The sequence below is a fragment of the Otolemur garnettii genome, unplaced genomic scaffold (assembly GCF_000181295.1).
Source record: "Otolemur garnettii isolate 467f Iridium unplaced genomic scaffold, OtoGar3 scaffold00098, whole genome shotgun sequence".
NCBI classification, from domain to species: domain Eukaryota; kingdom Metazoa; phylum Chordata; class Mammalia; order Primates; family Galagidae; genus Otolemur; species Otolemur garnettii.
Window position 1 is genome coordinate 363,965 of NW_003852493.1, and position 25,887 is coordinate 389,851.

Sequence of the window (25,887 nt, forward strand, 5' to 3'; positions counted from 1 at the left end):
AAAAAAAAAAAAAAAAATGACCAATGTCTCCTGAGACCCAGCAGCATAGAGAATCATTAAAATAAATCAAATCAAAATAAGTATCCAGAAGTGGACGCTGTGAGATTGTGTATGTGGCTGTTTTGAAATGAAACTTTAGCCTCAACCAGAAGCCAGTCCTATTAGTTTTGTGTAGATGTCATAACAAAGCCACTTTGTTAGACCTACAGGTGGTAGGTGATATTTTCAAATACCACAAATAAAGGTGGTATTTTCTTTGCCAGTGTTGCTACTCTGGGTGTCTTTTAAACTAAAGTAAATCTTATATGCTTACACACAGCTCTGTTCATGACATACATGTTGTGGTTGACTAGAGACACACTGAGGGGATATAAGGCAAGCTTTCTGTTCTTCCCACTCTGTTCCCTCTTGGAACTATGTTAGACCTGAGTTTATGGCATGGGAATGACAAGACTAGAAGAAAGAATGAACGTGAAGATAAAACAGGAAGCAAAGAAAAAATCTGATCATGATGGTTCACACCTGTAATAACATGGCACAGGAGGCCGCTTGAGAGGTTGAGGCAGAAGGATCACTTAAGCCCAGGGGTTTGAGACAAGCCTGGACAACATAGTAATGAGACCCTATTTCTTTAAAACAAACAAACAACCCCCCCAAAAAACCAAGAGAGCGCACCTGTGGCTCAGAGGAGTAGGGCGCCGGTCCCATCTACTGGAGGTGGCAGGTTCAAACCCAGCCCCAGCCAAAAACTGCAAACCCCCCCCCCAAAACAAAACAAAACAAAAAAACCCGAACGAGAAACATTAGCTGTAGCTAGTGATGTGTCCCTGTAGCCCCTGCTAAAAGGGGGTGGGGTGGCTAAGGTGAGAGGACCCTTGAGCCCAGGAGTTTGAGGCCGCGGTGAGCTGTGATAGAACCATTACACTACAGTCAAGGCAATAAAGTGAAACCCTGTCTCTAAAAAACAAATTAACAAAAACCTCTGAATAACCAAATTTAAAATACAGGTACCTGAGTCTATAGGATTTTCTTCTTGAAAACAAAGATGCTGGGCCAGCTGCAGTGGCTCATGCCTGCAATCATAACATTCTGGAAGGCCAAGGTGGGAGGATAGCTCGAGGCCAAGAATTCGAGATCAGCCTGAGCGAAACCCCTTCTCTAAAAAACTACCTGGGCACTGTGGAAGGCGCCTATAGTGCCAGCTATTTGGGAGGCTGGGGCAGGAGGGTTGCTGGAGCCCGTGATCTTGAGGTTGCTATGAGCTATGACACTATGGCTCTTTACCAAGGATGACAAAGTGAGACTCTATCTTAATAGATAAAAATAAAAATAGAAAAAAATAGCCAGGCATTGTGGCAGGGACCTGCAATCCCAGCTACTGGAGAGGCTGAGGCAGAAGGACAGATTGAGCCCCGGAGTTTGAGGTTGCAGTACACTATAATAGTACCAGCAACCATTCTGGAATATATTTGACAGATTATACCTTAAATGTGTCATTTCAATCATAGATGGCCTGTTGGCTTATTATTTGTTGGCTTAGGGAAAGTTTAATCAGGTACCACATATTCCTTGAAGATTAATGAGTGGAGGAAATCTGAAAAATGGGTAAAGATATTTATCTTTAGCCAGGCATTGTGGTGGGCACCTGTAGTCCCAGCTACTCGCAAGGCTGAAGCAAGAGGATCGCTTGAGCCCAACAGATTGAGGTTGCTGTGAGCTACAATGATGCCATGGCACTCTGCCCATGGCAAAGGAATGAGACTCTTTTTCAAAGAGAAAAAAAAAAGATATTTATCTTCAGTGTGTAGAGATTCTGTTCGACTACTTTATTGGAGTTATTATGAAGAATTGAAATGTGTAATTGTTCTTAGTGAACTGTTGAGTAGTATTCAAATGGTGATATTTAAAAGTGAATTTTTCAAAAAAACCCAATACTTGTCATGTGTCAACCTTGATGATGGTATATGGTGTCTGCAGCTTTTTAAAAGTTTTAACATTCATGGAAAAAATTAAGCAAATCATTATGCCTATTGAATTTCAAGAAGCCGGTAAACACTGGCCTCCCATTGGCTGGTGCAGTGGTTTCCGTAGCTTGGTGCGCCAACAGGCAGTTGAGCTTGAATAAGGAATCTTGCCTGGATTTCAGAGGTTATGTTGCCGTATCCCCAGTTTGCCTGATTGCCATGCAGTTTTGTCTCCTTTAATCGGGCTGTGGACTAGTTGGGGTGGAGAGTACATTTAGCAAGTATCTGGTTTTTTTTTTTTTTAAGTTTTAGAAAGTTTCTCACAGGTTATCTTAAGTCTCTTGAGCAGTGCAATGTGTGGATGAGGTCTTTATTCTTGCATATCTAAATGTTATAATTTTCTCAGTTACCAAATCTGAAAAGCTGCTACTTTGTGTGACAAAGCTAGGCTTTCCTCTGTGTTTCCTTTTGGGCAATGCATGTGTCCAGTGGGGAGACAAAACTTTCTACCTTAGGTCATATGATCAACCTCTCCAATGATCTTTTTTTTTGTTTGTTTCTTCCCCTGAACAGATGGGTCAGAGAGTTTTTGAATGAAGAAAACAAAGGTCTTGATGTTCTCGTGGAATATCTATCATTTGCACAGTATGCAGTAACGTAAGTAAAACTCGGCTTGCTTGCGTTTGAATTTTATGTGGTCCCAGAAGATGCAACTCAGTGGTAAAATTACACACTACACTGAGGGGAGAAACCCAGAAGCAGATCCGTGGTAGAGTATAAGGAGGTTTGTTTCTATTTGGGTAACTAAAAACGGATCACATAAGTGGTATTAGCAGTACCTTTAAGGCGGAAATGAAACAGATGAGTAAAAGTCACCCTCAGAGGAGCTTTTATTTTAGTACTTTATTTAGGGTATAAGTTACATTCATCTATGTGATAGGATACCCTTAATAGTTAGTGAAAGGGGCATGTGATACATTGTTGGCTGATGCAGAGTAGTGACTCCCTTTTTCTTTTACAAATGATGCCTATATATGTATCTTTGTGTGTGCTGGCCAATGATCACAGAGGCTCTGCCTTTTCACTTACATGTATTTGTAGCATTTTGATTTCTGTCCACAAGCTGAAGAGGCGAGAAAGAATGGGGAAGAGAGGATGGTGCCTGTGGTTCAGTGGGTAGGGCGCCAGCCCCATATACCAAGGGTGGCAGGTTCCAACCCAGCCCCAGCCAAACTGCAACAACAACAAAAACGTTGTGGTGGGCGCCTGTAGTCCCAGCTACTCGGGAGGCTCAGGCAAGAGAAGCACCTAAGCCCAGGAGTTGGAGGTTGCTGTGAGAGTGAAAAAGTGAGACTCTGTCTCTACAAAAAAAAAAAAAAAAAAGAATGAAGAAGAGGAGAAAAAAAAACAACTTACTAACCTTGGGTGTTTTGTTTGTTTGTTTTTGTTTCTTAACCTTGTTTTTTTATTTCATAAAACTCTCCCATTTTCTTGGCTTCTGGCATGTCTTACAATAGGACTGTCAAGAGGACATTTGAATAGAATATTGTCTTCTGGGTATTTTCTCCCTTAATCAGAAAACATTCTAATATCCACAAACACACTCTCACACGCACAGACTGAGGCAATAATGGTGTATTTTTAATTGGACCAGGCTATGTTTCGGCCTGTGTGGTGTTTGTTGTCTTCCACTTTTGTTTTTAAAGCATAACTTGTTTTTTCTACTTCTTTGTTTTCTACTTTAAAACATTCTACTATGTTTTAAAGCATAACTTGTTTTTCTACCATCGGAGTCCTCAGACTTAACCAGATGCCCTCTCATAATCCCCATTTCTTCCCTGAGAATTTGAAAGGCCAGAGCTATAATTATCCCTTTCTCACAGATGCAGAAACTAAACTATTAACTGAAACTGCCTAGATAGGTTTCAGGTTTAATACTTCACATGCGGTAAGTAGATGGAATAGACTAAGAAAAATCAATAGACAAGTTCTTATTTTCTTGAGAATCTGTCCTCTGAAATACAATTCTAGCTTTCATAGCATGCTCTTCCAATGGCTGTACCTTATCTGTCTCCGTTACGTCAAAAACTACTAATCTCCTTCATACTTCATATTACATGACAAGGCAAATACTGCTACCTATTGTGTATTATAAAATCTGGAGTAATACTTAGGGAATTAAGGGAGGATTTAGAAATTTCAGAAATAATAGGTAAGAATAGCATGTTATATTCTGTTTGCTCTAATGATTCCTTTACTACATGATAATAGAGCTTGGAAACCAGCTTTTCCCAAATGTGCCCTCATCTGGGATCAGTGGGGAAAGATTGTGCTTATACTCTATAGAGCAGCAGTTCTCAACCTGTAGGTTGCAACCCCTTTGTAACAATGAAAATACATCCTGTATATCAGATATTTACGTTATGATTCATAGCAGAAGCAAAATTACCGTTATGAAGTAGCAACTAAAATAATTTTATGGCTGGGGGTCACCACAACATGGGGAACTGTATTAAAGGGTCGTGGCATTAGGAGGCATTAGGAAGGGTGAGAACCACTGCTATACAGTAAGACAGTAGCCAAAAGATCAGAGGTCTGATTTCCTGATCTTACACCTCTAAGGGGTTTTTTTGGCGGAGGGAAAGAGGAGTTTGCTTTATGATCTTTGCTTATTGGTTTGGGTTTTGCTTTGCTTTAATTCTATCTAAATATAGATATAGAATTTATCTTCTTTCTGAAAACCTAATGGGCTGAATTTTTTTTCTCTTTCTTTCTTTCCTTTTTTTTTTTAACCTATTCCTTGGCTTGTGATGATTTCCTAGCCCATGGAAATCTAAGGACATAGTTTAAGACAACAGGCTCATACTCCATCCCTAAAGTAGAAACATTCATTCCTATGTGTGTTTCCTTTTCCTGTTGTGTGAGAGGGAGGGCTGGGCTGAGAGGAACGTGTGGGCGCTGACCTGGTATATGGCATGAAGGCCGCAGAGGGGCCTGGCAAGGGCACTGAGGCACCGAGTGGTTCGGGGAAGCCCACTTGCCTTGCATTCTCCAATCGTAATTACACCCACCTCTAGTGAAGGTTTTATTAGGTTACCCTGGTCTACCCCTTTCTGTGCAGCATTGCTTCTTATATCCAAAGCTGTGACAAAATTGCCTGTGATCAGAGCCCTGCACTGATTTTGTCCATCTGACTAGTTTTTTAATAGGTGGAGAGCATCACCAATTTCCATAGGAACAGTCTAACGAAATATTTTATTTTTGGCAGTCATACTTTTATAAAGTCATATACTTTTATTTCCAATATATATTATTGTGTTTTCTTCTGTAGTATCCTCTGAAATCTTCCAGCAGAGATTAAGTATACCTGCCTTCTGTTGTTCTACTGTCTGTCTGACCAGGTGTTGCTGGGCAGGACTATGGGTAGAAACTATAATTTTTTTGGAGAAAGCAGAGTTAACGGACTTAGGGGGGGAAAAGGCATGAAACACAAAAGTCTGTATAAAAACTTTGTTCCTAAAGCTATTTGAGAACGAGCAACGTAACTTGCCACGTGTTCTAACGTGGTTAACATGAGTAATAACCTCAAAAAAGTGTCAGAGAAACAACGATCTTACTGTAAAGAGCACCACATTGGGAAGAGATTCCAAAATCAAAGCAAATCCATAGCTTGGCTAGTAATGTGTCACATATGGTTGGAAAGTACACTTGCCAACACACTAGGAGAAAATGCTCAGTGAAAATTGATGGGTAGGAATAAATTAGTAGGAGCCTAACATACTGACTTGTTAAAGCAAAATGAAGACAGCTGTAAGATCTTTCCCCCCTTCCTTCAGAGCAGTGTTGGCGACTGGTAAGTTAGCAAGCCTTGTAGCATAAAGCAAAATACAAATAATACATCACTTTTTAATTTCAGCTATTCCTTCTTCCATTATTCTTTTGCCAGGTGCGGTATGTGCCATTGTGTACTTTTGACGCTAACGCTGAGTCCATAGAAAGTCTTTTGTATTTCTTTCTTAGTTTTCTTTGTCTGCAAAGACTTCGGGTGGTAAGGTACAGAAATATCATAGGAACTCATGTCTCTGCCTGTGTGTGAGTGTGGATTTCTAAGTCTAAAGTGGCGTTTCTCTTCTGTTTTAGTTTTGACTTTGAAAGTGTGGAAAGTACTGTGGAGAGTTCGGTGGAAAAATCCAAGCCCTGGAGCCGGTCCATCGAGGACCTGCACAGGGGGAGCAACCTGCCCTCCCCTGTGGGCAGCGGTGCCGCCCGATCGGGAAGACATTCCGCGCTGCGGTAAGTCCCTGCTGTCAACTCCAGGGGGGGACGCGCAGGGGCAGAGGGTCCCTCGCGTCTGTGGATGATCCTGGGCAGGGCAGCAACATGACTTGACACGTGCACTTTCATTTCCAACGTCTCCACGGGGAAGTTTCTTGAGGACCTGGTGGGATCTTCCCTTGGGCAGTTCTCTGAAGCTTTAAATAGCTTCCTGGAAACTCCGAATCTTGATTCAGCACAGAAAGGAGAGAGAACTCCGCTGCCAAATGATGCAGCAGGGTAGACTTGTTGGCAGATAAGTTTTGAAACGGGGAAACGTTAACATCTTGATGCATTAAAAGATACTGTTTCCAGGGTAAAGGCGGTACATTGGGATCTGCCCCGTTTTGTCCGTCTGTGAGTGGGGTATTTCCTTAGTCACAGGCCCAGACTGCTGTAGTGAACATTTTTATTAATGCAATGCCTTTAAGCAGTGATCCTTTGCTTAGGCATGCTTTGGTTCCCGACCTTTCATTTATTTCCTCCTAAGGATTTCCTCTCTAATCTCTCCCGACTAAAACACTACCACACTAAGGCAGGACTGGTGCTGACCATCTATACCAGTAATGTTTAATATTGCTGAGGCTGTTCATTCAGTCACTGGAACATATTTCTGAGCTTCTGTAATTTGCTAGGCACTGCACTAGAATTAAGTATATATTGGTGGGTAAATCAAAACTCCTGCCTGTCAAGATAGAGATATCATCTAAAGCAAATTTATAAAGCTTTCTGTGGTCCATCAGTTTAATACAAAGTATTATTAATAAGGTGTCCATTCCCAAATGTTTCTTACTGTTTGTAACTTGAAAAATTTATTCCACATACTTCAGGCATGATCTGGCAAGGGGACATTATTTCTCTAGTGTTTAAGGTCACCACTGGGGGCTCGGCGCCCATAGCTCAGTGGTTAGGGTGCTGGCCACATATACCGGGGCTGGCGGGTTCAAACCCGGCCCTGGCCTGCTAAACAACAATGACAGCTACAATAAAAAAATAGTCAGGCATTGTGGCGGTCACCTATAGTCCCAGTACTTGGGAGGGTGAGGCAATAGAATCTCTTAAGCCCAAGAGTTTGAGGTTGCTATGAGCTGTGATAGCACAGCACTCTACTGAGGGCAACATACTAAGACTGTCTCAAGAAAAAAAAGATCACCACTGGGTATTGGATTATGGTAGAAGCATCTATGTGTCTGCAAATATATGGCTTTCAGACTTTTGGTATATGGTTGCTTTTAATTACTTGAGTTGGATTTTGGTCATGGAAAGTGAGACAGTTCTCTACAGTGAAGTTAGTTCTGCTGAAGGATTGATGTGCGAATATGATACCACCAATGAACCATTCAGATTTTCTTGGTTCGTAGATGCCAAAAATGTTAATGGGGTTAGAATAAATTGACTCAATAAAAATAGCATCATTTCAACTAACTTCATATAATTGCAATAGACAAAAGTTTATGTAACCTACTAATTTGCATCTATTTTACCTGTGAGCAAGGGACACTATGGGCCAATTTGGAAGTTAAGAGAAGACCAGTTGTACCTGGAGAATTCCCTGACCACCTTGGTACTGGAATGGAAATTCTTAGCAGTACTCTACCTATATTTATATGTAAGGGTTTTAGTTTGCAAAATACATTTTGATTTGGTTTTCCATCATTAGATGCTTACAAAGTATTATATATTGGCCAGCTACCACTTTAAAAAGTATTTATTCTTCTGACTAATAATTCATCATGCCTATGTTTTTAAGTATTGATGACAATTTCTTGAGAGCACATTCTTTGTAGCAGAGTGGCAGAATCAGGAAAATAGGGGAAACTTCCAAGTTCAAGATGGGGTATAGTCTTGTATGCTGGAATGCCCGGGGTACAGAAACATCAAAGGCCACCCTGTGGTCTGCTTCACAGTTGGCTCAAGATAGATCTTGCTAAATTTTTCAAATTGGAAAGACCAAAAGTATGGAAATAGATGTAATGGAAATGCTCTTGGAAAAACACAAGAACTGTATGACATTTCTGGTTGGCAGGTGTGCTCGAAGATGATCAACTAAGAAACCAATATCACATTCTCTTGTTTTATGTTTAAACAATATCATGCTGAGGAATGGGCCATTTGAATTTCCTTTGACTCTGCTTTATGGTTTCTAGTAACTCAAGAAAGCCAACCTGACAGTAACTTTCATGCCACTTATTTCCCCGAAGCTTAGATTTTCATTTTTGGTCCTTGGATAGCATCTTTGACTTAGAAAAATAGCAATGGGAAGTACAGGCATTTAGTACTTGTTGCTTTTTGTATACTCAAAGATTGTTTACATTTTTTCCTCTCTCCTCCCCCACCTCCTTCTCCTCCTCCTCTCCTCTCTCTCCTCCTCTTTGCCTCTCCCCTTTCTTTCTTTGCCCCCCACACTATCTCCACTTTTTGGTTTTCTTTTTGTCACACCCCCCCCTTTCATTCTGCCACCTTGTTTCTGATCATCTTCTCCACCACTTTGGTCCCTCTCATCCTGCTGTCTCCTCTCTCTCTGGTTCCACTCATCTCTCACGCCACTCCCAGGCTGGTTTCTCTGCCTGAGCATCTTCAGTTCAAATGCCACCAGAGCTGCCTCTGGAGCAGCTTCAGTTCACACACATCATGAGGCTTCAAACTGTAAAATCTCGTTAAGTCATGGGTGAAAATGACACCCAGGAGAGCCCACAGGGCATGGTGGCAGGGTGTCATGACTGCTGTCCATATTATAAGATGATAACCTCCTGGCCTAGCATCAGCACACTGCACTGGAATAAAGCCCACTACCTTTTAAGCTTTGATACACTCTGTTATTATATTATGATTCTTCATTTTATGAATTTGAAACTTTAAGGTATGTTGCATTTTATTAATATCATAGGTAGAGTTTTGGGAAGAGAAAAAGGATATTAGGTTATGCTTTATAAAGAAGACTTACTCAGGTAGCTTTGTTTAAACAATTAGTATATCCCAGTGCAGATTTTAGTCCCTACGACGTGATCGCCCAATAATAACATAGACACAGCAATCCTATCAGGTAATACTTGACTAACAGGATTGGTTACACTTGGAAGAAGAAATGAAATTTCAGAAAATTTAAAACACTTCATAAATGCGGCTTGATTGAAGAAAAAAGGGTAAAGATTCTGTTCTAAAATACAAGATTTTTGAACAAAATTCTAATATTGAGACACACCCTCCTCCCTGTATTAAAACTTTATTTTTTAACCATTTAAAAATGATTATAAAGCATTTTATAATATGACTCACACCTTGAGTTATATTTGATTCTCTGGTGCCATGTGTTGTCCCCTCCCCTTGGCCAGAGGGGAAATTGTTGGTACTGATGCCATAGAAACCTTGTTCATACTATTTCCTAAACTTAGAGCCTGGAGGGCCTTCAGTTAAGATAGGTTTCTGTCGACATGGCTGTAGATGTAACTGAATTTAATGGTGCATTATAGGCACATATGTGCACATTAGATCTCTGCAGACAAAGGCTGCATTATTTCAGGTGCAAGAGAAAGTAATTTTAATTTTTCAGAAGGTCAGATCTATGCCATTAGACTTGAATAAGAAATGACACAGGCAGTAAATAAATGCTCTGAGTTTTTAAAGAAAAGTACTAACTTAGGGTGTGGAGGAAGGGACAGCCTTAAACTGGGGCTTTGGGTGATGGCCACAGTTGGACCTCAGGATAAGCTCCTTTAGGTAGAGGTGAAGTGAAAGAACTTGAGGTGAACACAATGTTATGTCAAAAATCAGCATGTTTGGGAACGAGAGAAGAACACATCATTTCAGGGACAGCGGCTTTGTAATGGAGACAGAGCTGTCTAAGGAGGAGAGAGGGTCATGGAGATACAGACCTTGAAAGGCCCTGAAGGTCTTCCCAGCCGACTTTTCCACCACAGGGCGGAAGAAGAAACCAATGTGCACGTTGCCTTCAGGAGATCAACTGCTATTAACATTTCTTCCTAAATTATTCTCTAGAATGAGCATTTCACTGTTTTTTCCTAAGATTATTATTTTAATGAAATGACATTTCATGGATAGTCCTCTTTTGAATATTACCACCTATATACACTTAGTGGATTTTTGTGCAGATATGAAGAGTTCAAACTTAGGTCCTTGTTCATACATTTTAATTTATAAACATTCCTGACAATGTTTTTCATAGAAGTAGTTTTAAAAATATTTTAAAATTTATTTTTATTTATTTATTTATTTATTTTGCAGTTTTGGGCCAGGGCTGGGTTTGAACCTGCCACCTCCGGCATATGGGGCTGGTGCCCTATTCCTTGGAGCCACAGGCACCGCCCTATTTATTTATTACTTTTATTTTTAAGAGATGGGGTCTTGCTCCGTTGCCCAGCCTCCGGATTGTGCATCGGCACAATCATAGCTCACTGCACCCTCAAACTCTTGGGCTCTGGGGCTCCTCCTACCTCAGCCTCTCCAGTAGCTGGGGATACAGGCTTGAGTAACTGTTGCCAGATTAACAGTATGGCTACTGTTATTATCCTTAAGAGGAAATTTGACCTTGTAGTAGTTGATAAACAACTCGTGTGAGAAAAAACAGTAAGTGAAAGGAGGCGCGATTTGAAATAAGTTGGACTTACACTACTTAGGTTTGAAGCAAACACTGATGAGGACTCAGCACGTTCCTATGGTTGTGATGTGGCACCTCCATGGGCAAGATTTATTATGCACTTAGTGTGTGAAGGTACCTTCTTGCTAAGTGCTAAGGATCCAGGAAGATACAGTAAATAATGTATTTGTACCTGATTTATGACTCATAAGGGACTTACTCGTGTAGATATGTCTGTGCTCATGCACATGTATGCTTGCATATATGCTAAATGCCATATGCCTGTAACCAACAATAATGACATGGAAATTTAGAGGTTATAGTGAACCATAGAATCAGGAAGGAAATTTGTGAGACTTGGTGTGGATGTGAGACTTGAGGAATGCCTGGGCCAGTGGAGAAGTCGGGAGAGTGGTCTGAGTAGTGGTTAGGTGGTGAGACTGCCTGGTTCTTGTAGGAGACAGTGAACACGGGAGTCTGGCTGAAAGTAGTTTAGAGCCAGTTTGTGTACTGTCCTGAAGACCAGGTTATGAAATTCTTGTTGTAACTCACTGGTAATGATTTATTGAACATTTTTTAAAAGATGGGGGAATTTGGAGTAAAGAAGTATTTCTATTTAAAGGTCACAGGAATAAGATGGTTTCCTTGGACACTTTTCACACAGGGATGGATCCTGTTTAATTAGCCACCCAGTAGCAAATATCTGGACAAAGGGAATGTCAGAACATTTAGGTCATGGCTCTCCATTTATATTTTGAGTTGGTGGCCTGTTTCTTTCACTTATTCCATTCCAAAAGCATATACTGAGACCTTTTGGTTCTAGCTGTTATTTGGTCCTCTAAGGGGAAATACAGACAGACAGAAAAATTGAATACCTGATTTAAACGTTCAGCAAGAATTGTGATTACTCCTCTCTCTCTCTGCCCATACCTCTCCTTTGAACTATCTGAATTTGACTGTTTCAGCTCTGTTTCTTTTGGCTGTAAAGACAGTCAGGAAAATGCTTGGCTCCTTTTTTTAGGCATCATATATTTTACGAGTTTAATTGATAGGAAAAATATGCCCAAGTGATGTCATGTCTGAAGGGTAAGAGAGAGGAAACCTAAAACCCCACATCTTGGTTAAAGTTCTATTAGCCCAGACCTTGGAACCATAAAAGACGGGTACAGTTCTGCCAAAGTATGTGACATACTCCGTTGGCATTGCGTTCCAGTTGGGTTGAACCCTTACGTCAGCTTCCAAGGGAGTTCCAGTTACTTTATAGGTATATATTATTCTTTATTTATAGGTAGATCTTAGTTTGATATCTGAATAGTGTGACAGACTATTTGAAAATACATTTTGTAAGAGAAAAAATATACCTTTTCTTTTTCTTGTTGCCATTAGGACTGAGATATAATGATTCTCACAAATGTTGGCATGGAAGCTCCTTAGAAGGCTTTTGAAAACTTTTTTGCCAGACTCTGGGGAAGCCTAGTTAGGTCAGTTCAGGAAACATTAATTCCAGGTTCTGCAGTATTAATGCAGCCTCCCCTCTCCCTCCTCCTCCCTTTTCCCCTCCCTCCCCCCCTTCCTCTCTTTCCCCTTCCTCTCCCCTCCCGGTCCCTCTTCTTACCTTTCATTCCCTCCCCTTTCTCCCCTCCTCCTCCATAGGCAGTAGTTCAAGGACAGTGAAACATGAGTCTAACCAGAGCTCTATTGCCCATTATATGTAATTCAGGCCATGACCATGCACCTGGTCAGAGAAATTCCTGTGTATCTGTTGTTCTGAAGATGCACAAAAGCCACTTCTTTGGGTTTTCTTTGGTGGCCTTGCATTCTTTTTTCTTGAGTCAAAAATTCAGGTTTTGCTTTTTTGGTTGGAGCTCATTTCCCTGTCATTCTGAAGGGCTTTTGAAAAGAAATGCCTGTAGCATTTCTCTGTAGCAGCAGCTGCGCTCGTGTGACATCAGGGGTGCAATTACTACCATAGTCCTAAACAGGAAATGTTCTGTGTAGGTTTCTTAACAGATATTGGCAAAAATTACTTAGTTCTCTTATATCTACCACTCATACTGGCATTGACTTATAACTTCGTTTATTATTATTTCATTTACCTAGAACTACAGATACATGCTAAGAGATGGATAAAACTAATATTAGTAGTTAGAGTAAGTTCTGTTTGGTTTTACGTTAAGTCAATTTTGTAATCTCTGAACTGTTTTCCATATTCATGGAAGAGCTTGTGTTTCTAAGTGGCAGCTCTCAGTTTTGAATCTTGGGGTAACATTTAGAGTTTTATTATAGCTCAGTGCTTAAGAAAATAGGCAATTCTTGAAGCTAATGTAAAAGAGGGCCTGAGAAATTTGGTGCTATTAGTTTTTCTATAAAAAATCCCTAAGTATCCCTTTCCCATTATTTTTCCTACAAATGGCAGGAGCTTTAAAAATTAGACTCAGGGCTGTTTTGTGCCTCTGGACGGCCCCTCTTTTGTGTCCAGCCATCTGGAACCCAAAGCTCTGCCTGCTGGCCTGGGAGAAGATCGTCTCTCCGGATGGCATGTGGATAATCGGCCCCAGGGGTCCAGGGATTGAATCACAATCTCTCCATAATAATCTGGTCCTTGTTTTCCCCTTTGGAATCTGAGGGAGTTCTCTCTGATCTTCATATCTCAGGGAACCTGTCCTGAGTCACCAGAGAGACCTGATTATTCAGTTCTTGTGTTAGAGGAATTGTCACACTTCAGGACATAGAGGAATAGGGTGGGGAGAAATTGATGTCTTGTTATGGGATCCCAGTGACAGTGGTTGAGGAAGGACCTCTGAATATGCGCTTATTGATAAAAGTGATAAGAAAACTGGCAAAAAATTGTTAGAATAAGCTTTTTCAGAAATCTAGAAATTAAAGTTTTGCAGCAATCTGAGGAACCATCTACTCAGGAAAAATAACAGTCTCAGTAAGAATAGCAGGGTTTATGGCATTTTAACTTGTCTTCGTTCCCTCCCTCTCCAGTTACACGGTAGCCTTGAAAACGAATCACTGTGATCACAATGAAAACTAGCAGTCTGGCTCTGCAGAAGGCAGGATGGAGTTGGAATGCGTTCAGATTGCCTCTAACTTCCCTTCCTCCTCCCCTTTCTCCTCTTCACCTCCTTTCCTTTCCTCTCCCTCCTTTTCTCCTCCTTCTGTCCCTCCCTTTCTTTTCCCCTCCTCCCTTCTTCTACTCCCAACCCTCCTTTAAGCTATGATGTACAGTGAGATTTGAAACTACTGGTGAAGAAAAAGAGGACCCAGGGGAGTACATTGTTGCTGCAGCTGATTTCAAATCTCAGTTAAGGGAACTTGCACCATTAGCTGTTGACAGAATCTGGGGTCGTGCAAGACATTCTGAATGGCACAGGACCAAATAAAGATCATTTGCCTCAGTTTCGGTGGGACACCGTGGGGAAACTGATGCTGCCTCTCACTGAGGCTTTTTAAAATTTATCACAATGGGCCGAGCTTGGTGGCTCACACCTGTAATCTCTGGGAGGCCAAAGCTGGTGAATTGCTTGAGCTCAGGAACTCAGAAACAAGAGTGAGATCCTCTCTACTAAAAATAGAAAAAAAAAAAAATAGCAGGCGTTGTGGCAGGCACTTGTAGTCCCAGCTACATGAGAGGCTCAGGGAAGAGAATCACTGGAGCCTGGGAGTTTGAGGTTGCTAGGAGCTATGACATCATAGCATTCTAGCCTGGGGCGACAGAATGAGATTCTTCTCAAAAGTAAATAAAATTTGCCACAGTGAATTGGAGGGACACTCTCCAGTTGGCTCTGCTCAAGTAGTCTCTGTTTTATATGGTATCATAATATCTCCAGGAAGAAAATATTATGGTAACCAGTTTCAGCTTATGTAATTCTGTAATAGGACACGGGCCAAGGGTGTTAGTTTACCTTGGAGGTACTCATACCTTCTACTGAGTCAGCCCCTTAATCTCTGTAAAGCTCAGGTCTTTGTGGAAAGTTTATTCAAATAGGTAAACTAGGATGATCAGTGTTTGCAAAAGTGAAGTTACAGGCCTGGGGCCAAGGATCAGACTCAGGTTGCCTTATCTGCCCTTTGAAGGATAATTTATTGAATCAGTTTACTGGTGTTTTCATGATTATGTGGCAGACTATGTATGTACTTTATTCAGTGTTATACCCAGTTTCATTTGAGCCTTTTGAATTTTAACTGTTGGCAAATTATTCCTGTGATTTTTCCAACCCTACCTCAGTGAATCAGTGTGACTCATACATTTGGTAGAGTTTTGTGGCACTAATAGGCGAGCCTTATCCTTTTTCTGTGGAAACGATATATAATTCATAAGCATTCAGCCTTATGGACATTCAGGTGGACATTTGCCATACCAGGGAGTAAGATTTTCAAAGCTGAGTTTTTCTTATGATACCTGGTTCTTCTGTCTCATGTGTGGTGTGGTTTTGCCTCATCACAGAAATAGATAGATTTGCTTTTGTAGGGTAAATGGGGACTAGCTTTCCACCTAAAGAGGGCTTTCCAGGAGGCGTGCAGGAGGCTGAGCGAGGTAGAAGAGCCCAGGCATCATGGTATATGGCTATCCCTCCACCCTAAGGTGGATCTTAGACCTAGACCACCTAGAAGAGTTTTTAAAATTTGTTTTTAATTGCGAATATGTGCCTCGATTCTATAAAATTTTAAAATGTAGACAAAAACTATGAATGGAAGTATCTCGTAATTCTACCATTCAGAAAATCAAAGAACCAGGGACATTTTAAACACGCGTTGGTAACGTTTTACGTTTGTGTTCGTTGTCATGTCGCTGCTACGATACTCATCTCACAATTTGTCCATTCCTTTTATATTTAGTTCAGAAGTTAAAGGTCCATGTAAAAACACCTTTTAGATGTCTACAGATATTAGCTCAGCCAAATAACGACTTGATTGAGAAAAGGTTGACTAAAGGGAAACTTTAATTCTTTGCAAAAGCATTTTCTTAGGAGAAGAGGCAGCTATCATCACTGTCCCATATTGTGCTGTGTGAGTGTGTGCACATAACTGAATTCATTTCCCCTGTGATAATCTACATCACAGGGCTGAGTGCAGTGGGGTGGGCGGGCTGGGGCTGGAATGTGGACAGAGCCCATCTTAATACAGGGGCTGTTTACATACTTGTCTATTGCTTCCTAGAGTCTGGTGGGGAGCCTGGAAGGGCAGAAGCCACATCTTTATCTCCATTTTCCCTTGCACTTAGCACAGTCTAGCATAAAGCAATTGGTGCTTAATGTAACCAACTCTGGAGCTTAAACAAGAAATTCGTTTGATTTTCTATGGCTGGTGAGGAGCACCCGAGGCTGTTCCTCTGGATTGCTCACCTGGTCCAGGTGTTCTTGTTATGGTAAAGTGGCTAATACATTGTTAGTCTTAATTCTCTTGTTTTCTAGGGTCAATTTTGGGGGGGGTGTATTAGATAATAACATCATGCATTAGAGCCGAATTTAAAACCTGTTCCCTAAAAGGTAATAATGGTAATTAAAGCAAATAAACCAAAGATTGTCAGATACCATAAAACGTGCCTGAAAATCCATGGTACAGTCACTAAAATCTAGTCTTATAGACTGAAGGTGATTTCTAAACTGAGTCCTTTAAAAATGCGGGCATTTTAATATTTACCAGGGTGAATTGATTTAATAAGAGGAAATTCTTTTAGAATGAGTTTTCCAAAATAAAGAGCAAAATTTTCTGTTAAAGATCCTCACTATCCTGAAAAGTTGTATATAAGCTGAAGATTTAAAAAGAAAACCTTTACTTACCAGGCGGATGGATTCCTTCCTTCCTTGGTAAGTGGGGAGAACCATACTTACCACGTGTTCTGCAGGAGCTACTACTGCGCTGCTGCTCTCAGCACACCGAGCCGTAGTCCTGCGTGCTGAAGTAATTACCTTCAGGGTGGGAAATGGCATCTGCCGAGGACCAAAGCAGAAAACGCTGTCAGGAGGACAAGATGGAAATATTTGACAACCCCAGATAGCTGTTAGTGGTGGCTTCTGCAGATGATAACCCAGCCGATCATCGATGAATCAAGTGACTGCTCTGAATTACAGTCAGGAGACTTGCTGAGGGGGCCTGATCTCAACTCACCTCTGATTTAACACATGGATGTAACTTTGTTTGGGCTTCTGTTTCCTTATCGGTGTCAAGAAAAGGGCTGCTGTAAATGACACCAAGGATCTCCTTCAGCTGTCAGTGCTGTGATTTTTTTGTTGTTGTTGTTGGCTCCAGTGGTGGTTTTGATGTTATGATTTTAAACATAGGAACTCAAATACTGCCTTTTATTGTTACTCTTTCTTGTATAAACCCAAAATTGGAAAAAATAATTTTTAAACCAAATACCGTACATTGTAGAAAAAAGTTTAGCTCTATTGTTTTGGAGCATAGGATATCATAAATAAATTATTTTATATGGACTTCTAAAAATACAATTGTATATTTTCTAAACTCCTTAAGTATTAATAAGTATACACGTGATATGTCATATTAAATATATTTTAAATGGTGATCCAGAGAAGTGTATTTGAGATTAATAGCTTATTATAACAAATAGAAGCATTTTGTGTTAATATTTGGTAGTTACAATATCATTTTATTTTTTTTTGTTTCTGCATTCCACAAAATTACAAAGCATTTTGGTTTCTTAGAGACATTACAATATAGATAAAGTACTGGATCAGTAAATAAAGGGACAGCATGTGCTATGTTACTTGATACCTCTTGAACACAATGGTGCAGGATTGTTCCATTTGCTGGAATAATTAAAATGTGTTTGGAAGGGATGCAGAAATATGCCACTGTGTAGAATAACCTCTTCTGTCTTCCTTAGACAGTAGTTTGCACTGATCAGTATATCTTCTGCAATCATTGCTGCATATAAATATAATTTAGCAAAGGGGAAATGATTCCATTGTAACATTTTTTCCTTTCTTATTTTAAACTTAATCTTAGATGACTTTTATGCTAGTATAGCCATGGCTTTCAACTTAAAATGATATACTGGGCACTGTGACTCATTCCTATAATCCCATCACTATGGGAGGCCAAGGTGGGAGGATCATGATTGAGACCAGCCTGGGCAACACAGTGAGACCCCCATCTCTACAGGAATGATTTAAAAAGTGAGCTGAAGGTAGTGGTGGGTGCCACTAGTTCTAGCCATTAGAGAGGCTGAAGCAGGAGGATTCTTGAGCCCAAGAATTGAAAGTTTTGGTGAGCTGTGATCAGGTCACTGTGCTCTAGCCTAGGTGACCGAGTGAGACCCTCTACTAAACTATCATGTAGATAACAAGTGATTTCACTGAAGAAATTCCAGACTGTAGTTAAAATAAGTTAAGAAAGGTAGAGCAAGTCCAAGAACTTTAGATGTAGACTAAGAGGAGAATCATACATGCTTGGGTCAGACTGGCTGTGTGGTTGTTTGAAGTTGCACCAATCTCTGAGACCTCTGAGAAGTGTGTTAATAGTCATGGTCATGCTTGGGTTATGGCAAAACAGCACATGTTAAAGTTGTATTTCAGACATTGAATTTGGGTGCACTAACACTAAAATTTGAATTTGTTTCCTCAACTTCAGCTTTGTTTTTGCATTCAGAACTGAATGAGGTCAGTGTTTGTCACTGAGACATTATTTCCAACTGAATAAAGCAGAAAATCCTTGAATAAAGCCTCCTGGGTGGCGCCTGTGGCTCAAAGGAGTAGGATGCCAGCCCCATATGCTGGAGGTGGTGGGTTCAAAGCAGCCCCAGCCAAAAACTGAAAAATAAATAAATAAAGCCTACCCTTCATAACTGGTATTAGCAAACTAACTTTTACATATTCAGGTTTTTGAGGCAAGTGACTTTTTTTTTCTTTTTTTTTTTTTTTTTGAGGAAGAGTCTCATTCTGTCACCCTGGGTAGAGTGCTGTGGCATCATCATAGCTCACAACAACCTCAAACTCTTGGGCTTGTGTGATCCTCTTGCCTCAGCCTCCTGAGTAGCTGGGACTACAGGCACCTGCCATGATGGCCAGCTACTTTTTCTATTTTTGGTATAGACAAGGTGTGTTCTTGCTCAGACTGGAAGGCAAGTGACTTATTAAAGTGCTTTATAAAAATTTGACTCACTAGCAAATTGACTTTTTTTTTTTTTGGAGACAGAGTGTCACTATGTTGCCCTGGGTAGAGTGCCGTGGTGTCACAGCTCAGAGCAACCTCAAACTCTTGGGCTTAGCCAGCGGTTCTCAACCTGTGGGTCATGAGCCCTTTGTAACAATGAAAATACATTGCAGCATTAGGAAGGTTGAGAACCACTGGAAGAGATTCTCTCGCCTCAGCCTCCCAAGTAGCTGGGACTATAGGCGAGACCACAATGCCTAGCTATTTTTTTTGTTGTAGTTGTCATTGTTGTTTGGCAGGCCCTGGGCTGGGTTCGAACCGCCAACCCTAGTGTATGTGGCTGGTGCCATAACTGCTGAGCTACAGGTGCCGAGCCACTAACAAATTGACTTTACTATGAATTTAAAAAAGTCATCTATCTTCTGTTTGATAGTTTTGAACAGAAAATGAAATTTAGAAGGTCTATTCAGCTGAACAATTTTAGCCAAACTTATCAATTCAATATAACTTCTGTCTTGCACCTTTGGGACATTTGAAAGCTCTTAATATTAGTCTTATTTAAACCTTCTTTTACATTTTTTAATTATTCCAAGGAGGAAAGCCACAGCTTGCTTTGTAAAGCATTTCGTCATTGACGTTCTGAAGGATGTAGCTGACAGCTTCTGAAATCTTGCTTTTATTTCAGGCTTGACGTTGCAGAGAAGACTTCTCTGTGTTTCTGTTCTGAGGTAGTAACTTAAGCACCCTGTTACACTGTTGGTTATTCACTACTTGGAAGCTGTGATAAATCTCCAGAAAGGAAAACGAAGATGCAGCAGTGTAGGGGCTATTAAGTGAATCCTAACATTGAAGCATCTTAGTTCTTTAAAATATTTGTATATTTCCATCTAAGTTTCAGCTGCTGTATTAGGCTTGAGATGAGGGACCAGGTGTAGAGGCATTTGTCTACTGTCACACGTGCTGAAACCAAAGTTCCTAAGGCATGACCTTGCCTATATTCTAATTCCACAGTAGGCACTCCTGAATAATTACAAGGCATGGCTAAAGTTAGGTCAATTGATTGGAGGTCTAATAGAAGCTTAGTTGCACCCCTCACTTGGCATATTGGAGGTCTAGTATGAGTTGCAGCCTCACCGAGTTGCCCCCTCAATTTGCATGCATATTGCCTCAGATCACCTCTGCAAATCTATCTTGGCCTACTGATCGGGAACAGGGGATTGTTACTAATGCTCACGTACCGTCTGATTTATTGTCTGCACGAGTGGGGTTGAGCTTCATTATGTGTTTGTACCTGGCCTGACAAATGATGACCAGGACACAGAATTCTAAGGGACGTGCAGTCTATCCAAATAGATATAGCTTCACAGTGGTGGGTTTGGTGGTGATACTTTTGACTTACAATCCCTATTTAGGTGCACAGAAAGAATAATGGCCATTTCTTAAGTGCACATGCCAATGCTAAGAAAGTAATCTATCACTTTATAGAAGTTTCCTTTTTTGTTTGTAGATATAATACTTTGCCAAGGAGAAGAACCCTGAAAAATTCAAGATTAGTGAGTAAGAAAGATGACATACACGTCTGTATCATGTGTTTACGTGCCATCATGAATTATCAGGTATGTTGGTACTTCTGGTTCTTTAAAAAAAAAATCCAAATTAAGTTAAAATCATGTTCTTTGGTTTCTTTGTATTATTTCTATTTGAAATAAGTGGTCTAGACAGGATTCACCAAATTCTATTGACAAAAAAAGGCTTGATTCATAATATTACTCAAGGTTCAATTCATTGCCCTTCTTTTAATTAATATTTATAATGTGTGATGTATTTAAAGGAAATACATTTACCTCCTTTAGTGACAGACTTGTCTGCATTGCTTGGTGAATGTTTGTGACCACTAATTACCAAGTAAGCTATTAGTTGTGGGCAATAATGGCACAGCTTTAGAACACTAGGAAGAAGCGACAGATGCACTGGGCAGGCCCGTCGTCCTCAAAGTGTTACGTGGCGAACAGGAAAGAGGTTGCAGTTATTGTCTGTTGGACTCAGTGACTCCTCATATTTATTGTAAGAAGTACCTGGAAGGTTGTTAAAAGGGCAGGTGATTGTGATGCAAGGTGCCCCAACTTTCAGAAACACTGGGAGCAGCAGCATAGCATGTGGGGTTGGGTTAATCCTAACAGCTCAGTGGAGATTAGAGCCTGGAATATTTAGGTTGAATTGGTAAAGTCATGAGTATAGTTAGATAAGCAAACCAGGGGTATAGGAGTTCTGTTTAGAAAAGTAGTATTCAAATATAAAAGTAGGATTTGATTTCCGTTAATATGGATGCTACAGGCAGGTCCAAGTAGAAATGGAAAATAAATACATAGGTAGAGGGTTGTTGTTAGAGTTTAAACTCAATGCAGGGTGCTGAATTTAAGAAGAAAAATAGACATGTATTCATTTGCTCAAGCAATTAATATTTTTGGAGCTTTGCCAGACAGACCTTGTTGTAGACACTGAAGATATATAAGTTCCCAGGGGAACTAACTTTCCATGGAGGGATACCAGATGACAAATAATGGGTAAAATAGATAGAATTCCAGATAATAATGATGATATAATGAAGAATATATATAAAGATGATATATAGCCATATGTATTCAGTCTGGACTTAGACTTTTCAATAAACATTAAACATGAAACATTTTTATTGTGGTAATTACAAGGAATAATTTAGGTCAGCGATTCTCAAAATTTAGCTCAACATATATAATAAAGAATATATATAAAGATGATATAATGAAGATCCTTACATGGTACGTCTCACAGGTGTAGTGCATTGAAACTTCTTAAGTCATGTAAACCTCATGACAGCCCCAGCAGGTCAGTAGTATTATGCTCCATTTTACTGATGAAGAAATTGAGACACAGAGTAGTTCAGTGATTTGCTTAAAGTCACATAACTAGTAAGTATTAAGAGTCAAGATTTGGTGCCAGGAAACCGTTACTATACCAAGTACTATAGAAAAAAGTAATCAGGAAATGAACAGGAAGGCCCACACTGTCTGTGCAGTTTTATGTCATCCAGCCAGGAAAGTACCCCTGAGACAATAATATTTAGCAAACAACTTGAATGGGGGAACAAGGGAAGGAGTATGAGAGAAAGAAGATTCTAGGTAGACAGAAGGACAAGGGCAGAGTCCTTGAGGCAGGTAGAAGTCTGGTTTGTCTGAGACACAGAAATGAGGCCAAGTGGAGGCCAGATGAGAATGGAGAAGAGGGAGACCATAGAAGCTGAAGTTAGCTGTATCAGGGAGTCCCAATTAGGCCGGGCTTTGTGGGCCAGTGAAAGGGCTTTGACTTACTGTGAACGGAAACCTGCTGAATTGCTCTGAGGGCATGATCTTACAGTCTTAAATTTAACATGATCACTCTGGCTTCTCTGGCTTCTGTATTTAAGATTGACCTTGGGAGGTCAAAGGCAAAAGAGGTAGACCACTCAAGAGGCTATTGGGAGTGATTTAGATGGTGGCAGCATGGACTAGGATTATAGGAGTAGAGAGGAGAGATGGTTGGGTGCTGGTTCTTTTTTTTTTTGAGACAGAGCCTTACTATGTCACCCTCAGTAGAGTGCTGTGGCGTCACAGCTCACAGCAACCTCACTCTTGGGCTTAAGCAATTCTCTTGCCTTAGCCTCCCAAGTAGGTGGGACTATAGTCTCCTGTCACAACACCTGGCTCTTTTTTTCTTGTAGTTGTCATTGTTGTTTGGCAGGCCTGGGCTGAGTTTGAACCTGCTAACCTGCCAGGTCCAGTGTATGTGGTTGGTGCCCTAGCCTCTGAGCTATAGGTGCTGAACCAAGGGTGCTGGTTCTATTTTGATGGAGAAGGCAAGAGCATTGGAGATGAGGAAGACAGGAGTGGAAGAGTGGCATCAAGATTTTTATCCTGGGCCACCCATAATGTGGAAATGCCATCTGTTAAGATGGGGAAGACTATACTATGTCTTTGATGGAGATGATTAGGAGTTTCTTTTGGGGGATTTTAACTTAAAGATGTTTATTAGGCATCCAAGTAGTGATTTTAGGTGGATGATTGGATATGTCAGTGTGGATTTCAAGAAGAGGAATGGACCAGAGTTATACAGTTTAGGAGTAATTAGCAGGTGGCTGGTATAGAAAGCCAGGAGGGCAAATGAGTTCAACAGAGGTAGATGAGGAAGTAAGGTGGCCCAAAATATGAATCCTGGGGCTCTTGGTTTAAACGTTAGAGAGAGAAGGAATAGCTAGCCAGAGAGTCTGAGAGGTAACCAGAGAGGTAGAGCCAGGAGAAGGAGATATTTTAAGGAGAAGGGAGTGTTCAATTGTGTCAAATGCAGCTAATCATGTAAGATGAGGAGTGAGAATTGGCCATCGGTTTTAGCAAACGATAGGCCATTGGAGATCTTGGCAAAAAAAAAAACAGTTTCACTGGAGTGTTATGGATGAGATGCCTGATGGAGTAGATTTAAGAGCAAAGATGAGAGGAATCGGGCTGTGAGTGTTTAGAAGAATTTTGCTGTAAAGGATAGCAGAGAAATGAGGCAGTATCTGGGTGCAGGTTGTAGTATCAAGAGGTTTCTGTTGTTATTATTTAAGATAAGAGGCATTGGCCTTAGATTGGAGCATGGAAGGGTCATTTTTAGGAAGCAGTGAGGATGGAAGCCACAGATCTGTGAGTGTGGATTAATGGGGTAGTGGGAGCTTGTGGAATTTTTTTACTGATTGCTTATATTTTTTCAGTTTAAGAGGAAACATGGCCATGGGCTGAGAGTGAGTTTGGAGGAGAAAGAACGTAATATACCCCTAACACAGGCATTAGGGGCATCAACCCCATTGCGGTAAATAAATCTGGGTATATCATTTGACTCTCCAGAAACTCACCAATGACATAAAAGTCAATTAACACACATTTTATATGTGTATGTATCATATATACTATATTCTTATAATAAAAGTAAGCCAGAGAAAAAATGTTATTAAGAAAATTATAAGGAAGAGAAAATATTATTCATTAAGTGGAAGTAGATTGTCACAAGGTCCTCGTCCTCATCACCTTCGTGTTGAGCAGGCAAAGGAGGAAGGGGAGGGTTGGTCTTGCTGTCTTTGGAGTGCCAGAGGTGGAATAAAATCCCACTGTAAGGGGAGTTCCACAGTTCAGACCTGTGTTGTTCAAGAGTAACCTATACTTCTGCAACTCAGCAGAATTAAGAACAATTCCTGAGCCTGTTGTTGTCCTTACTTTGTTGTATAGGAGGGTGAGGTAACATTGTGAGACTGTCTCAAAAAACAATCCAGATGCCAGGAGCTTATTACTGAGGTTAAGAATAAATCTGGGGTGTATCTTGGAGAATCTGTGCTTTGGTTTTGTCTTCCAGGTGATTGTAATGAGCAGTCAAGACTGAGAATCCTGGGCTAGAGCATTTTAAAATATTTTAATAAAGAGAAACATGTAGTTCATTCATAAAAAAGGGGAATATGGTCCTTTGATAACAGTATGATTCTATGAAATTTTCTTTTTTTTTTTTGGAGACAGAGCCTCAAGCTACTGCCCTGGGTAGAGTACCCTGGTGTCACAGCTCACAGCAACCTCCAACTCCTGGGCTTAAGTGATTCTCTTGCCTTAGCCTCCTGAGTAGCTGGGACTACAGGCACCCACCACAGTGCCCTGCTATTTTTGGTTGTAGTTATCATTGTTTGGCAGGCCCGGGCCAGATTTGAACCCACCAGCTCTGGTGTATGTGGCTGGCGCCTTAGCTGCTTGAGCTACAAGCGCCAAGCCTGTGAAATTTTCTTTTTAAGAGATGGGTGCCTTGCTATGATGCCCTGGCTGGGCTCAGGTTCCCAAGCTCAGGCCATCCTCCTGCCTTGGTCTCCCTTGTAGGTGGGACTATAGACATGCACCACAATACCTGGCATTCCTAAAATTTATGATAGAGAAATATGTTCTGACACTGATATACTGTAAACATAAATGCATTCATGATGGTCTGAGTTACAGCAGGTGGAAATTTCAGGATTTTGTTCCACATTGACAGTCTCCTAACTTATTTCCTAATGCTGCTTTTTTTCCATATTCATTTCAGTATGGTTTCAACATGGTCATGTCTCATCCGCATGCTGTCAATGAGATTGCACTAAGCTTGAACAATAAGAATCCCAGGTAAGCTTCCTTTGTTGTGTGTAAGTCTAAATCTAGGGAAAGCAGAGAGCTAGTCAGCACTCAGCTGAGTTTGACTTTGGAAACTTTTAAGTGTGGCTCTCTGAAATAAGATTGACTATAACTTTCTTGGTTGTGTAGACTTTTTCCTTTGAGCCAAGTAATGGCCTTACTTGGGGCAAAGTTGAGTAGCTGGTGACAACTCCAGTCCTTCCCTATTCTCCTCAAACTTTCATTCTTTTGGGGCCTAGTTCCCAGTATCCTTAGTGCTAAATTTGGGGGAGAGGATCAGATTGCTAGGACTTGGCTAGAACAGCCTTTTTTTGGAGACAGGGTCTCTGTTGGCCAGGCTAGAGTGTTAGAGTAGCAGGCACACACCACAATGCCCAGCAGATTTTTCCAATGTTTTGTAGAGAATAGGAATTTTGCTGTTGGTTAGACTGGTTTAAACTCCTGAGCTCGGGCAATCCTTACACCTCAGCCTCCCAGAGTGCTGGATTACGGATGTGAGCACTGCACCTGGCCTTGAAAATGATGTAGCTACATCATTCACTGAAGAAAATTAACTAAAACTATCACCATTGTTTGGCTACACGTCATTATGTGCTCCCTTGATTTATGTAGCTTTAATTACCAAACAAGAAAAATACTTGTGTGTATAAATTTTTTTTTATGTTATTTTCTTTTCTTTTCTTTTTTTTTTTTTTTTTTT

At 40.6% G+C, this 25,887-nt stretch overlaps 1 protein-coding gene across 4 annotated transcripts in view; it reads left to right on the forward strand.

Annotated features, from left to right (window-relative positions):
* FMNL2 (formin like 2) overlaps positions 1-25,887 on the forward strand; it is a 323,617-nt gene that overhangs the window by 229,649 nt on the left and 68,081 nt on the right. For all 4 annotated transcript variants that reach the window (XM_023516789.1, XM_023516791.1, XM_012808972.2 and 1 more), the window contains exons 5-8: positions 2,538-2,621; positions 6,105-6,257; positions 20,504-20,612; positions 25,102-25,178. In XM_023516789.1, coding sequence (XP_023372557.1) covers positions 2,538-2,621; positions 6,105-6,257; positions 20,504-20,612; positions 25,102-25,178 — 423 coding nt within the window. The remainder of the gene's footprint in view (positions 1-2,537; positions 2,622-6,104; positions 6,258-20,503; positions 20,613-25,101; positions 25,179-25,887) is intronic.